We start from the raw sequence: 17,271 nt of genomic DNA on the forward strand, positions 1-17,271 counted from the left end.
AGTCGTTAAATGGCGACTATTTTGACGACTACTGAATTTGATCGCAATTTAGCGACTACTGTACGATCGTTTTTATTTAGTCGTAAAATAGTAATAACGGAGTAACCAAATAGTCGCTAACTTTAGCGACTGAATAATAGTCGTAAAATGTAGTCGGCTATGACATGTTTTCTTGTAGTGTATCGCTGTCATACGTCTATATATATATATATATATATTTTTTTGAACAACGCTGTCAATATATCTATCAGAGATTCACCACATATAAAAAGAAAGAAAAAAATTGTTTTGCTAAAAAATTATATTAAACAAAAGACTTTATTTATTGTACTAAATCTAAAAAGAAAAGGAATAATATATTATATTGCTTTTAAAAAAAATTATCTAAAAAAATTATACATTTCGTTACTAATCTTGAAAATTTGACATAAGATAATTGTCAAGAATACCACCATTACTATAAAACGCTGGATAAATAAATAAAAACTTTTCTTTATTTTCTAAAAACCCTAATTTTTTATTAATAATTATAAAAATAATATATTTCTACAAAAAAAATTATAAAATTAATTTCTAATTTCTACTTCTTATAAAATAATTTATTTTCTAAAAAACCCTGATTATCTTATACAGAAATTATACAATGAATTAAAATTCTAAAAGAAATAATTCTAATTATTTTAAAATTATGATATATGTTGTCACTTTTTATAGCTTTCGTAAATAATAAATATCAACTAGATAAATTTTTTTTCACTCAATGTATCAAAATATTAATAAAACAAATATAATTATATATTTATATTTTTTAGTTTTTCCAAATATCTGTTTTTAAAAAAACTTAGTTTCCGACTTCGAGAAGTGTCTTGACTTCTGTTTTAGTTTGAGCATTACTATTTCAACCTTCTTTTTTCTTGTTAAACGGTTTTAAATTAACATTTTTTTTTAAAGCCATGTACCTTCAGTTCAGTATATGATTCGTCTTTATGATTTGTTCTTCTAAACTTGTTGATTTCCTTCTACATGCTTCCTCTTGTTCACCGGGAAATACAAAACAGATTCGAGACAATTGCAATGAAAATATTGTGTTAAAGTTGCATTCCCTGCATTTGTATATGCTTTACTAGTCTTGTCAAATCTAGTAACAACGCTAACTCGCTTCATGTGCAAACCGGTTAATGCATTGTGTCAGGTTAACTTGTTCAATTAAGATGAGTGATACTTTGGTTTTGGTTCGGTTGCAATTCATGCAATAATATTTTTGAAGGTTAGAAAAGTTGTTCATAGGTTGTTAGATAAAACAAACACATTGTGACTTTTATCACAACCATAAGATTTGTTGGGAAATGATCATCTTGTGACTTTATACATATTTTAAATTTAAATGATCTATTCTTTTGTAATAAATAAAATCACACTGTTGGGGATTCAGTAGACATTCATAATGGATGACTGGGACTCAAGTCACTCAACAAACAAGCCCTTGTGATTGTGTACTTTCTACCGACCATATGAATTATCACACGCTTTCATAGGTAAATGGATTCTTCTATATCATTTTGTGTGTGTGTGTGTGCGCGTGTCATATATATATATATATATATGTACGTATTTGTTAAAAAGCGAATTTTGAGTATCATAGCGTTAACTTTAAAGCAAAAAACCACATGAAAAGATCAAGAAGGCAAGTGCCAAAGCCAAAAGCACACATTTGATTGAAATTATTTGAAACTATGATCTTCAATTTATAATTTAAATCGAAAGACACGAAACTGAAAAAGTTATTATATTTCGTAAATAACTATTATTATTTATGATGTTAATTTATGGCTTACAAGTCAACTAATATACAACACTCTTGGCCAGACTGTTTATTCTTCGTAATTAACTAAATGATCATCACATTTATTAAATTTGCAACAATCCACGTAATGCAGTTGATTGATTGGACACGTACATAACTTATGAAATATATAAAAACTAATTATGTTTATAAGTCAAATAGATATTTCTGCTCTTGTCAAAAAAAAAAAAAATATATATATTTCTGCTGAAGAGCATATATATAATCCTTAGTTCTTAATTTGAGGTCAAAGCACAATGCGCGGTTCCTTAATCCTTATGTATGTTGTTGGTGTGCATCATAACTTGCACTGGTGCAATTAGAATGCGACAGATCTCTTTTAAATTATAATCAATTATGACCTCATCATCATTATTCTTATTCGAATATATGTTGAGAGAACCGATTGGCAGGATTAAAATATAGCTGATTTGGTACGAAAATAAATTGATATTAGTAGGCCAGTGAAAGAATCTGATCACGTAGAAAAATCTCCATATGTACGTAGAATTCTATAACTGTTGAAGTTCCTTACTTCATTCTTTGTTTGTATGTGTGTGTTTGTTTGTTTGCAAAACAAATACAACGAAAAAATAATAACGTTAGGATCGAGTTTTAGGACTTGATTCGAGTTACTTCAAAATGATATGTATTTTTCTATACTTATATATGGGTAACGACAGTTCCGACACAAACCACTAAGGTGCTCTTCGTTTGGTGAACCAGACAGTATCTGAATGCAAATGCATGTTATTGTTAGTTTAGTGACAATTAAGAAATGAACTAGATTAGGTATTTGGATGAGTTTTGAAAACTCATCCAAAAAAAGTTGAATTTCTGAATAATTTTTTTGGAGAGTTTGGATGAGGTAAATTCATCCATAATTGGTAAAAGTCTAAAATATCCCTATTTTAATTAAATAATTATAAAATATTTTTTTCTCAATTCTAATATACATACAGCCCTAAAATCTCAATTCTTCACCCAACAACCCGCAAAATCTTGTTTTCTCACTAAAACCGCAAATTACATTTTTCAGCTAAAACCGCAAAATTACATTTTCCTGCCAAAACCGCAAAATCTCGTTTTCCTCCAAAACCGCAAAAACTCGTTTTATCGCCAAAACCGTAAAATCTGATTTTTTCTCCAAAACCGCAAAAACTCGTTTTCCCGCCAAAACCGTAAAATCTTGTTTTCTCGCCAAAATCGCAAAATCTAGTTTTCTCGCTAAGACCGCAAAATCTCGTTTTTCCTCCAAAACCGCAAAAACTTGTTTTCCTGCCAAAACAGCAAAATCTCGTTTTCTCGCCAAAACCGCAAAATCTAGTTTTCTCGCCAAAACCGCAAAATCTCGTTTTTTCTCCAAAACCGCAAAAACTCGTTTTCTTGCCAAAACCGCAAAAATTTGTTTTCCACCAAAACCGCAAAATCTCGTTTTCTGCCAAAAGTCGCAAAATTACATTTTTCTGCCAAAACCGCAAAATCTCGTTTTTCCGTCAAACTCGCAAAATTACGTTTTCCGCCAAAAAACGCAACAACACAAAATTATGTTTTCCCGCCAAAATTGCAAAATCACGTTTTTCGCAAAACTGCAATATCATGTTTTTCCGCAAAAAATGCAAAATCTCGTTTTTTTACTAAAAACGTAAAATCTCATTTTAAAATGTTTATTTAAAATTAATATGAAAATAAGCTTAAAACATCAATAAATTAAAACCACTAAAACATCTTCAACATAAATAAAAGGGTTTTTTGGTTTTTTTATATATATTGTATCTAGATAAAAATATCAAATTACAAAACAAACATAATTGCATCTAAATACAATTTATGGATACATGAACCAATAACACAAACAAACATCATCTAGATATTGCGTCCAAATACTGCGTCTTGATGTTGTATCCAGATATTATGTTAGTTCACCAAACCAACAGAGCCTAAATTAAAAGCGATCCAATCAATATTTTGTTATATTTAGTAGTAACAGATAAAATAAAACGCAAATTTTATTTTGTTTTGAGATAGCCGGATTTACTCTTTGACATATAAATTAAGAATCTTGAGACTATTAATACAAATATCGCATAAATATCCACAAGTGGATTTGATTATTATTTTTGTGGTGATATATATCTTTAACAAACTATCCATTAATATCCCAAGTTGAAAACGAAAGTGGTATATCAAATGGATAATTCAGTATAACATCTGATAAGTCTTAATTTAACACTGGTTTGTAATTTTTTTATTAAACACATATGCAGTTTTTGCTTTTTCACAAAAAAAAAAAAAGGAAACTATCCAGTATCCACAAATGCAAGTTCTCGTAGATATAAATTTCTGTAAAAAAAAACTACAATGGACCGGCATATTCGGGACCATCTATCATGTAATATCTATAGTATTCTATATTTAGAAGATGAAGTGAAGATCATGGAGCATGGTACATTTAAAGGACGACAACATGACGTAAAGTAACACAAAGACCCCAAAACACGTAAACATAATAATAATGCTCAAACTATCTTTGTTTACTTCATAGAGTATATACTAATACTAATATATATAATTGTAATTTTTACTCACCATTAACTTAACACATCAGTTTTTATCTAGCGGTAATATACATCTACAATCAGTAAATTTTCCGAGAGAAAAGGACGCATAGGATTTTTGTTTAGATTTTTCTCCCCATAAGAAGAAAAGGATTTTTGTTTATATTTATTCTTATTAGATGACAACTTTTACCGAATTTTATGATATCATTGTACAGTTGGTTCACTTGTCCAATGTCCCATTAGATTTTAATATTTGCTTTTCAAATATTTCTTTAGGAAGAATATATATCAGAATATAAATACATAATCTTTATAAAGAAAAAGAAGATAATAAGACGCAAGAAACCACCAAAAAGCACTGAATCAATCTTTTATCCGCCAGTCTAAGCAATGAACATTTTGAATTCTGGGAATCTGGTTGAAGAGTTCGGCAACTCCACCCCCCAAACCTCCCTAATCTGCATCTTCAAGCTGGACATCCTCGATCTGCAGTAACACTATTGGTACATCTCGTTTCCCTATTACTCTCTTTAACCTTGTTTACCTTCTGTAACCTTTGCAAACCCTTGAAAACCGTTTTTGAACCCTGGTAAATCCACAAAAATTTAGTGCTCAATCCCTACGTGTGTAGTCAAACCCGCAGTGTTTCAAACCTATCTAACAAAATGGACAGAAACATACCTTACCACCTCAAAGGAAAAGGTATAGAGCATGGCTACTCTCCACCCCCACGCAAACGTATCCGAGCACCAGACCTTGATACAACAGAGCTTGTTGAAGCAAATGCCTTTACTCTCATGGGAAGACTCACAAACCCGTCTGCTCAACGTCTATGGTTGTTGTTTCCCTTCCTATCAAACCGCTGGAATCTAAGGGGCTCAGCCACGGGCGCAGATCTTGGGAAAGACTGCTTTCAATTCACCTTTGAGTATGAAGAGGACATGCAAAAGGTCCTGGACAACAGACCTTACTTCTTCGACCAATGGATGGTTATACTACAAAAGTGGGAACCAATAATCTCTGAGACCTTCCCAGCTATGATACCTTTCTGGATCGAACTACAAGGGCTCCCAAAACACTTCTGGCAACCAGAGATGCTACAAACAATTGCAGAAGAGTTGGGAGAATTCGTGGATCTGGAGATCACACCTGCAACGGCTAAGGTAAAAGTCCTAATCAACGGACTACAACCCCTAACAAAAGAAACGGTCGTGGAATTTGCTAATGGAAAAGAAGCAGTAGTATACCTGGACTACAAAAATCTTAAAAACCACTGCACACACTGCTTCCGTCTCACCCATGATTAAAAACTGTCCGGGGCTAGCTAACCAAAAAGAGACGTATCACACAACTCAACGGCAACCTGAACCAACGGCCTCTCAGTCTATCTCCAGAAACTACTATACCCCTCAGGACAATTTCACTGCACCAAAAGAGAGGACAAGGGCACTGGAACTGAGAAAGTATCCTGAGCAGTCCTATAATCACAGAAAGAGGAAAGCAGTAAACCTGGAGGATCGAGACTACTCTCAAGTGGAAACTAGTTCGAATAACCACCCAATGATCTCCCATCGTAGATCTCCTGGGCGAGGCTCAGACCAACAAACCAGATCCTCTCAAAGAGATAGTCGCCTAAGCTGGTCACACCGCGGAAATGAAAACCACCTCAGACGTCAAAATTTGGAATGGAGAGCAAAGACTGTATCCCCTGCTCTGCCCAGCCAAGAAACGTCTGTTTCGTCCAGAGCCCGCCGTCCCCCTTTGGAGAGGACAACCACTAGTCCAGACCCAACTACCCCACCTCCACTGCAAACAATATCAAGAGAACAAATTTTAAATGATCTCAGAGAAGTCACAATCCAGTATACGTCTTGTGTTGACCAAACCGAAAGTGCTGCAAGGAAAATGCGAGTGATCCAGGGTGAAAGTAGGAATATGATGGCTACCACAGCAGACTGTATTCTAGCGGCATCTACAGAACCAGTCCCTGATGCACCCCAAGGTTTACCTTCTCCAACAATTGGTTCTTTTACTCCAAGTGGAACCCTTCCTGAGGATTTACCAAGACCAATCACCCATGAGGTGGAGAACCAAAAGAAGATTAGAGGTCGACCACCATCATCAAAAGGTGCACCAAAAGCAAATACCACCTTAATGGGAGCAAAATCACAGAAACGAAACCTTACCATTGGTTCACCAAAGAAAAATCAAAAGCCTCAAGTGGGAAGGTCTAATACCTTGGGAGGAGCTGCAAAAGATAAAGAGTCACGAAACAAAGTATCTTCGACTGAAGCCGGACCATCAAGGACTGGTAAACAAAAGACCTCAAAACAGACTGGACCCAAAATTACCTTGTTCCCGACAAGCAAGAAACGAATGGTGGATTTTCCGAATCTGCCAGCTCCTCTTCCTTAAGGGTATTGAGCTGGAACTGTTGTGGGTTGAGGAATCCCATAACAGGCCAGAGGCTAAGGGATATCAAGAAGAAGATTTCCCCTGATGTATTATTCCTCATGGAGACTCGCACCTAGATTGTCCTCCAACACCTAGATTGGATGGGTTATTCCTCGTCCTTTCTAGTCCCTCCTTCACCAACCACAGTTGGGGGCCTTGCCCTGTTTTGTAAAACAAGCATAGACATTGAAATACTTCAATCGTGTCCAAACTATATTGATACAAAGATCTCATCAAAAGGAAAAGTGTTTTTCTCTACATTTGTTTATGGAGAACCAGACAGCACAAAGCGTGAACTCATTTGGAATCAGATCCAAGAGCTAGATACCAGCAGAAGCGGTCCTTGGTTTCTCATCGGTGACTTCAATGATATAATAAATGATACTGAAAAGGCTGGTGGACCACAAAGAACAGAAGGATCATTTACTGCCTTGAGGTCATTTATGTCTTCTTGCGATTTATATGATTTAAAACACATTGGCTGTTACCTGTCCTGGAGGGGTAAAAGACATACCCATATGGTCCGCTGCCGACTAGACAGAGCCATGTCAAACAGTGAATGGGTTGTTGAATTTCCCTCGGGTCGTAGTGAATACTTGAGATTTGAAGGCTCAGACCACCGTCCTCTAGTAACGTCGTTTGACCCTATCAAAAAAAGAAGGAAAAGCTTATTTAGATATGATAGGAGGTTAAAAGAGAATGTGGATGTGCATAATATAATACTCACTGCTTGGGGCTCGATTCCTGCGGGATCTGTTAATGAACGTATAAGCGCCTGTCGCCATGCTATAATCACCTGGAGTAAGGCCCAACATGAAAACAGCCAAAAGGAGATTAACGTGCTAAGAGAGAAGTTAGAAACATGCATGAAGTCTGATATAGACAACCAAGAAGAAATCTCCCTCATCAACATGAAACTACTCAATGTGTATAAGCAAGAAGAAGCCTTCTGGCAGCAACGTAGTCGACAGCTCTGGCTAACCTTGGGAGATAAAAACACCGGATACTTCCATGCTGCAACAAAAGGTCGGAGAGCTATTAACAATATTTCTGTCATGGAATCAGCGGCGGGAGCCCCGGTGTTTGAGGAAAAAGAGATAGTACAGACTATAACAGAGTATTTCCAACAAATCTTTACCTCACAGGAAGGTGACAGGAGATCAGTCGTACTGGAAGCCCTAAACCCGTGCATATCCTCACAAGATAATGACAAACTGACGGTTATCCCAACTGCAGAGGAAATTCACAGAGCCTGCTTTGACATTAACCCGGATAAAGCCCCAGGGCCAGATGGCTTCTCAGCAAGCTTCTTCCAATCCAATTGGAACACAGTGGGGACTGAAATCATTGCGGAAATTCAAGCTTTCTTTGTATCTGGTATTTTACCTCCGCAAATAAATCACACACATGTTAGGCTCATCCCCAAGATTCCAAGCCCACAAAGGGTTTCAGACTATAGACCTATCGCACTATGCTCAGTATACTACAAGATCATCTCCAAAATCTTAACCAAGCGTCTACAACCTATTCTGCAGAAATGTATCTCCGAAAACCAATCGGCATTTGTGCCCCACAGAGCAATATCCGACAATGTCCTGATCACACATGAGACCCTACATTACCTGAAAACTTCAAATGCAAAAGTAAGGGTGTCCATGGCAGTTAAAACTGACATGAGCAAAGCTTACGACAGGTTAGAATGGGATTTTATTGAGGCAGTGCTGGAGAGAATGGGTTTTCACAAGATTTGGATCCGGTGGACCATGCAATGTATTACCTCTGTGTCGTATTCTTACCTCATAAACGGCCAGGCTTTAGGATCGGTAGTACCAACAAGAGGCATCAGACAGGGAGACCCGCTTTCTCCTTACGTCTTCATCCTATGTAGTGAAGTGCTATATGGTCTATGCAACAAGGCTCAGGAACAAGGAAGTCTTCCTGGTATCAGAGTGGCAAAAGCTAGTCCTCGGGTTAATCATTTATTATTCGCTGATGATACTATGTTCTTCTGTAGAGCTGACCATAAAAGTTGTTTGAAACTCAAACAAATATTGCAAAAATATGAAGATGCATCAGGTCAGAAGATTAATACAGAGAAATCATCAGTCACCTTTGCTAAGAATACCAGTGTTGCGACCAAAGAAAGGGTAAAAAGAGATCTAGCTATCTCAAAAGAGGGCGGTCAAGGTAAATACCTGGGACTTCCTGAGCTCTTTGGAAGAAAAAAGAAGGATCTGTTCACATAAATTGTAGATCGCATCAAACAAAGAGCAATCAGCTGGTCCTCAAGATTCCTATCTGCGGCGGGGAAGCTTACCTTACTCAAGTCGGTCCTCTCTTCTATGCCCACATACACTATGACTTGCTTCAAACTTCCTAACGCCCTCTGCAAAAGAATCCAATCTGCACTCACTAGATTCTAGTGGGATTCAAACTCCGGTAGGAAGAAGATGTGCTGGATATCCTGGAGGAGAATGACAAGATCGTTTAAACAGGGTGGTTTGGGTTTCAGAGAGATTAAGAATTTCAATGATGCACTACTAGCAAAACTCGGTTGGAGACTAATTACAAATCCAGAGTGTCTCTTGGCCAAAGTACTGATTGGAAAATATTGTAAGTCTTCCTCCTTTTTAGATTGCCCTATGTCTGCAAATGCTTCACATGGTTGGAGGGGCATATGTATCGGTCGTGACCTACTGAAGAAAAGACTAGGCCAGATTATCGGAAATGGTAAGGATACACCAATCTGGTACAGCCCCTGGTTATCTTTAACCAAGCCGGTGTGTCCAATGGGCCCTCCAACAGAAGCTTCAAGTTCACTGTGCGTTGCGGACCTTATTCTCCCGGATTCGGGTGATTGGAATGTACCCTTATTAAGAGAAATCCTACCTGCCTACGAGCATGATATCCTAAAACTGAGGCCAAGTACAACAGGGGCACTAAATAAATGGGCTTGGCTACCAACCACGACTGGTATATACACGACAAAATCGGGATACTATGAGGCATTTCAACTGAGCGAAAGAGGAGACAACCCTCTACCACCACCTCCAGCAACCGATTTTAACTGGCTCTCTTCCATTTGGCAAGTAAGATGCTCACCAAAGATCAAAATGTTCCTTTGGAAACTGGCTCAAGAGGCACTCCCAGTGGGAGCAAAGCTACAACAGAAACAGATCGATGCAAATGTGGTATGCCCTCACGGTGGAGCCGAAGAGACGACTATTCATTTGTTCTTTCACTGCCCTTTTGCGGAACGTTTATGGCATATGGCTCCACTGTCCACCACACTCAGGACACAGGAAGTTAGTACAATCAAATCGGGCATCACCATCTCGGGAAAGCTGACAAGCCTCCCACCTACGGGCATAACCCTGGGTCCCCTCGCACCATGGATACTATGGTCGATTTGGACGGCACGAAATCAAAAGATTTTTAACAAAAACCCCCAAACCCCTATGGAAACCCTATTGCTGGCGATTGTACGTTGTCGAGAATGGCAAGAGGCCCAATCGAAATCCAGGATCAAACCAGTCCACAGACGCGACCCCCCGAGTTTCCCAAATCGGGGATCTGCCGTTGTGGCCTATTCGGATGCAGCCTGGCGAGTGGACAACCACGCGGGCTTTGGATGGGTTTTCAAGGACCCTAACGACACCCTGATCTTGGAGGGAGAGTCGTCGACTCCGTTTGTGTCCTCACCGTTGATGGCTGAAGCTTTAGCAACTCTGACAGCAGTAAGAGTGGCCATTGAATCGGCTTTCACCAACATCATCTTCGCTTCTGACTCGCTGAACTTTGTCAAAGCTCTTAATCGGGAGATCCAATCAAAGGAACTCCATGAGATTCTTCATGATATCCTCTCTCTATCCTCTCAACTTAGCTTGTGTTGTTTCAAATTTATCCCTAGAGAGTTCAACCTTCAGGCGGATGGCCTTGCAAAAAACGTTTTATCTGTAATGAACCCAATTTGATGAATGAAAAAGCAAGTGTTTGACCCAAGAAAAAAAAAAAAAAGACGCAAGATAGTGACTACAAATTGATAGCCGGTTTGATATTTGATCGTCGAGGAAGCAATAACAGCTGTTCCTCAATATTCTCAATCATGGTACATTATTATATCGTGAATGGTGATTTTATATACATACCTCACCAGTCACCAGTGAAAATTAAAATAAAATAATAATACGTTGAAAAAGTAATATAATTACAGCGACGATGACCACATAATTCACGAGTGATGATGGTCAAAGTCGTCCGTCAAATTATTTGAATATATAGTCGTTTTTGTTTTTGTTTTACGTCAATCTAAAATGTCTATAATGAGTACTGTGGCGATACTATAGACATATTCATTGATGTGGTGACTCTACAAAAAAAATGTGGTAGGGTGTAGACGTGTAGTTGATATGATGATTGTATTCCAACGTAGAAAAATAGAATGATCAACTAAGTTACTTTGTATTGTTTCTATAATTTGGATAAATTGAGCCAAACAGCTCAAAACTAATTCAACTAAAATTTCTTTTGTTATCTCAAATTTTTAGTACGATCAATCAGTTTTGTTGACAAAAAGAAGATATAGAAAACTTTTTCAACCGTTTAGGACATTAACCGTCTTAGATACACATTTTTACGAGTAGTGACAGTATAGCGTGGTTAGTGCATCTTGAGATTCACGAATTGTTGCACCAACTCAATAGAACCCTACTTGAGTTTGAAATCTTTTTCTTTTCTTTTGAATAGATAGCCTGTTTTGCAACTGATTGGTACGGCCAAAACCAGTTTACATGAGAATGTAGTAGACGACATGGCAAAAAGAAAAACGAAAAATTGGTGAAAGCGGCGTTAAAATAAAAATTTAGGTTAAGCTTTAGGTATCGAAGGCTCTAATATATAGAGAAGTAAGCTGAATGATATTATTTGATATGTGAATTACATTATATACACAATACAAGAGGCAACTAGGTCTATTATATTTACTATTGTAACGTTTGCATATATATATCCTACATATTTAATTAATTTATACATTAATTAGTCATCAACGCTTAAGAATATATTAAAATTCTGATATTTCGAAAACCCTCTCAAACCCCAAATGATTAATTCTTAAGATGGCGCAGTGACTTGATTTAACTACACATATTTAAATATCTAAATTATAAAAGTGAAGATCTTGTAACACAAGTTATTTCTGTCATTTTTATCGGTAAATAATATACTTTGCAAGAGAAGGAAAAAATCAACAAATACGGGTTCACTAACAGATATTTTATATAACCAGTAAATTATATTAGAAAAACAAGGACAAATCAGTTAACATAGCCATGGGATATTTTTTGAGGGGGAAAAAAAAACATATGATCGAGACTTATATAACATTTTTCCCCTGTTTTTCTAAATTCAGTAACCAAATTTTCCCCATCTTAAACTAAAATATTACAAATTAAACTCCCAAAAAGAAAAAAGAAAAAACTAATAAAGTTATAAGAAAATGGAGATTTTTGTACACTTGGTGCTTTCTCCTCTTTTCCCATTTAGGAAGATATTTCCTACCAAAATCTTGAACTTTTTTTTTCATCTATCTCCATCTCTGCGTAAGAATTTTTTTTTTTTTTTTTTTCTCTCCTCTTTCCAAATATAGAAAGTTAAAGGGCAAGTAAGTCATTCTACGCTTCGATCTCCGACTTCCGGGCCAACATAATGGGCAGTCCGTTTTGGGGGAGCGCGAATGGCCCATACTGAATCGCGTCGCTCGCTCCAACGATCGACCAGCTGAAATTACAAAACTACCCCTCATCAGAAACACTTTTATTTTCTCGAATATCATAAACTCGAAAGAAATCGAAAATAGAGAATAACAAAAAGTAAAGAGGAGGTAAATAAGTAAGTAGTACAACACACCTGTACTTGGTGGTCAGATGATGAATCATGATAGACATCTCAAGCTTGGCTAATTCATTACCAGGACAGGAGTGGGTTCCATTGCCAAATGGCATGAAAGTATTGGGTTTTGGAGCCACCTATTATATCAAACCAACTCATGTTAAATGTAAAAATCATACTCCAACACACACAAAAAGCATTTGTATTATTGTTGTATTCAATAATTGTTACCTCGAATCTTGATGGATCAAATTTTCCAGGATTTGAAAAAATATCAGCACTATGATGAATGTTTCTGAAAAGGGGTAAAACTTTCCATCCTTTAGGTATCAAATATCCTGTAAAAACCATAGAATCATTAGTGTAAAAATTCAATTCGTGGATCATCCGGTTATTTATCGGTTTAGTGTATGTTAGTATACCTTCGTATTCAACATCTTCCACAGCTTCTCTGAATGTGAAAGATAAGATTGAAGCCACTCTTAACGTTTCTTGAATGACTCTTAGAGTTAATGGCATCTTCTTTGTATCTCCCCAAGTTAGAGACTCTCCTTCTTCTTTGTTTTTCCTTATCGCCATATGTTCTTCCTGTAGAAGAAAATACCAAAAACACCCATGAGCAAACAAACAAAACTACGAAACTGCCACTCCTCTCAGATTTTATTACCAATAAGGACGACAAAATACGTGTCCGTATGTGTTTACTTACAGTAACGGCTTCGAGAACGTTGGGATTCTCAGCCAAGTACTTGAGGATCCACGTCATCACACTCGCCGTCGTGTCTCTGGCCGCGAAGATGACTCCGATGATGTTGTCGGCGATCTGTTCGTCGGTCAGCTCTTCTTTGTCTCCCATGAATGATCCGAGTAGATCGTTCTGTGAGGAACCGTTTTGTCTTCTCTCTGATAAGATTCTGGCGAGGATCTGTGAGAGCTCCTTGCGAGCTTTCATGGATTTGTTGAAGAGTGTTCCGGGGAGGTTCACTGGCATCGAATTGTAACCTTTCTCGAGAATGTAGTAGCATCGTTTTAGATCTTCTCTGTATAAAACCTCGTCTTTTCCGAAGATCGAGAGCAACGCCACGTTGAAGGTGTACTGATCAAACAAAACCAGTTTAGATCATAATAAAAGTAAGAGTTGCTCTGTTTAGAAAAACGGAGAAAGTATGTGTCTTGTTCTGTTTCTAGCAGAGTAAAAAAAAAAACAGAGGAAACAGGGGAGCCTTACAGTTTTCATTTCTTGGTAAGTGTTGATCATTGTTCCATCCCAGTTACGGAGAGAATCTTGAGCGATAGATTCGATATTGGGAACCATGTTTCTGATAGAATCAGGCATGAAGGCACGAAGAACAAGCTTCCTGAGTTTAGCGTGATAGTCACCTTGGTGGAAGAAGATGGCTTGTTTACCTAACATCCTCTCTTTACTCGCCGGAAAAGTCGGTTTGAAGAGATGAGATTTCGTAACCAGAACGAACTTGGCCGCCTCTGGACTCGAGATCATCACACATGGACATCCCAATACATGGGTCTTAAACACCGATCCATACCTGGCAACAACAACAAAAAAAACATCATCAGAACAGAATTATTATTAAATTGCTTCTCAAAAGTTTCGATTTTTTTCAAAAAAAAAACGACCTTTTCTGTTTGGATTGGAAAAAGACATTTGGGTCTTGAGAATAAAGTTGGAAGGTTTCGCCGACGTAAGGCCAACCCATTGTTCCCGGTGGGAGTGGAAGTTTCGAGGATCCACGGCGGCGCTGTGAGATTAGACACCGGAGAGAGTAAAGGAAGAAAGCTCCGGCGAGGAGAGTGAGAACCATGGCGGAGAAATCCATTTTCTTTGTTCAGAAACGAAAACAAACTCACTTCGTGTTTTGACACCAGTGGGAAAGGAGAAGAAGTAGCTGAACAACGAAGAACTTGTGACTCGAACTTATACAAAGACAAAACAAAACTGAATTATTTGTTTTTGGTGTGTAATGGGGAAGATGTTTGTGATGCAAACCAAGTGGGAGATGTGAATGGGTTTTATAGGCTATTCTCATAAGGTGGAGGAGGAGAGAGAGAGAGGAGAGGTTTGAAGTTGAGCTTTCTATACAGAAGAAACTCTTATTAGAGAGACAGCTCATTTGAGAGAGACGAAGATAGCACGTGTCAAGGAGCATGCATAAAGAGCGTGTGAGATTTTGACCAAACAATTAAAACTAATTAAAGAGATGAGATGAGATGAGAGCCATTCAAATGGACTAGTTTGGTTAATTAGTTCTCTTGCCAAAAATTTATATTCCTTAAATCAATTTTTTATATAATTAATTTTTTTATAAATCCTAATTATGACAAAAAAAAAAGAGAAAAAAAAAGTAGAGACAAATGTGGGGTTAGGGAAGGTTTGTGTGTGTGTGTGTGTGTTTTATTAACTTTGGACCTATATAATTAAAGATTTCTTTGGTATTGAATGTAACCTCTTATGCTTCATCAAATACTTAATTTCAAAAATATTTTGAGAATTACATCAATTGACATCAACTATTTATTTGGTTTTTATTATATCTCAAGACAACACGTTTTTTTTTTCCAGTAGATAGAATATTAATGAAGAATGGGAGTGATATCATGAAGATAACTACTGAGACTAGTTTTAGCTATTTATTTTTGATAAGTATTTTTTTCTTATATTTTTACTATATGAAAATAATATTTCTGATATTATATAGGATATAGAGTAGTATATTTATTTACGTGTCTGTAGCAGGTTATTACACACATCACATGCACATATAAAATAAGACAAAAGAAAGTTAATAACTGTTTTCTCAATATTCTATATTTTTTTCTTAATCTATATTTAAATTATATGAAAATTTTAATAGAAAGTAATAAAGACCTATATATGTGAAAATACTATTTGCATTTATTCATATGAAAAAATTTATCAAGAGATTCTTGTTTTGAAAGTTGAAGTTAATTGGAATTTTAAAGTTGGATTTGGATCATATTAATATCATGCAAAATATTATTTTCTTACATTTTATATATGTTAGATTCTGTTTTTTTTTTTTTTTTTTTTCTTTGTAAACTCTTACATAGCTTTTTATTATATTGTAAACATTATGCATTTTTTGAATTCTTTTGTTTCTACATATATACAAACTAATATACAATTCATATGATAAAAAATTGTTTAATAAGCTACAACCTGGTTAACCTCTTTTTTTTGTTTAACTTGTTAACTTGATTCTGAGAAATACATACATGACGTATATGTAAAATGTTAGGTTTATGATACATTGTAAACCTGCAACCCTGTTGAACGAAAACAAACATTATACAAAAGTATTGATACATTTTTTGGACTAGTAAGTAAATGGAAACATATGACAGACGAATGTGTATTCTTCGTGGCTTATTTATTAATCAGAAACACTTGCTATTTCCCTCCCACGTTAACACACACACTGCCAAATAACTCAAATGTATATATATATCTTCTTTGAATTAATCAAACTTTTTGTTGTTTAATCAACAAACTCACGGAATTCAAACGCATTCTGATAATTAGATAAAAGGAAGATAAGAATTTGACATGTATATTTCTAATGATATGACTTTAGCTTAAAATGCAGACATTTATCTTAGTTGCACGAAATTTATCATTTGACTTTGGTGGTGCCAAGAAACAAAATCATCGAAGCTTAAAATATATATTAATTTGTCTCCTCCCTCATACAATATTTTGTATCAAAGAAAAGTCTTACCAAGAAATGATTCGCTCTTTTCTTAAAATTCATGCATACGTATGTTATATATAAAAGAATCAAGCTTACAAACATTCGTGTAGTAGAGGGAACATTTTCGGATGCGAAAAATTAATATTATCTACCTTTTTATATTTTGACCAAAAAAAAAAAAAAATCTACCTTTTTATTGATATATAAAAAATAAAATAAAAATCCTAAATTTCTATCTTCCACGGCTTGACTCGCTTTCCCTTATAAAAAATAAGAGTAGCGTTACAAAATTTAATTCCCGAACGTTTATATAATCTTCAGTAGTTGACAAAACAATTGTTGAATTTGAGCTCGTCAAAACCATTTTCCCAACATTAAAATTTTCGGCGACTTTGCTATCGGCTATTGTCAACAAAATGTAGTGCCACTTGGCTCGCCATGGTTCATGCCTCCTAACTTAATCTTTTAAAATAATGGGAATAAATTAAAATGGCAATAAATTCGTAATGTTTTAGAAAGACCAATGTAGTAGCTTTAGTAACTATATGAGACAAAGGTTGAACTTTCTTTCTAGAAAGTGGAATAGAAGATCTGGAGATACAAAGCACATATTTTTCAGTCATGTTGAATTCGAATTTATTACTGTAATAGGAGAAACTTTATATAAATGAACTGCGGAAAGTGTTTCCACAATGCTACTTCTGAATTCAACTCAGTTAGGTCTTATTGTCATTGTTTTGTAGCTTTAACCCTCTGTCCCAATTTATGTGCAGTGCAAAATTCAGTCTATCCT

The 17,271-nt window shown here is 36.0% G+C and overlaps 1 protein-coding gene and 1 pseudogene across 1 annotated transcript; one reads left to right on the forward strand and one right to left on the reverse strand.

Annotated features, from left to right (window-relative positions):
• Positions 1-5,069: 5,069 nt before the first annotated feature.
• LOC147933882 (uncharacterized) lies at positions 5,070-10,832 on the forward strand (annotated as a pseudogene).
• A 1,299-nt stretch (positions 10,833-12,131) lies between these two features.
• LOC147933883 (abscisic acid 8'-hydroxylase 1-like) lies at positions 12,132-14,945 on the reverse strand. The gene is made up of 7 exons (XM_087475784.1): positions 14,386-14,945; positions 13,976-14,294; positions 13,457-13,843; positions 13,170-13,335; positions 12,979-13,085; positions 12,766-12,884; positions 12,132-12,636 (listed from the first exon to the last, which is right to left on the reverse strand). Exons 1-7 carry the CDS (start codon positions 14,583-14,585, stop codon positions 12,531-12,533), a joined length of 1,404 nt encoding a protein of 467 aa, XP_087331910.1. The 5' UTR covers positions 14,586-14,945; the 3' UTR covers positions 12,132-12,530.
• Between the last annotated feature and the right edge of the window lie 2,326 nt (positions 14,946-17,271).

Source organism: Camelina sativa, chromosome 11, assembly GCF_030686135.1.
Source record: "Camelina sativa cultivar CO46 ecotype springtype chromosome 11, ASM3068613v1".
Taxonomy (NCBI): Eukaryota; Viridiplantae; Streptophyta; class Magnoliopsida; order Brassicales; family Brassicaceae; genus Camelina; species Camelina sativa.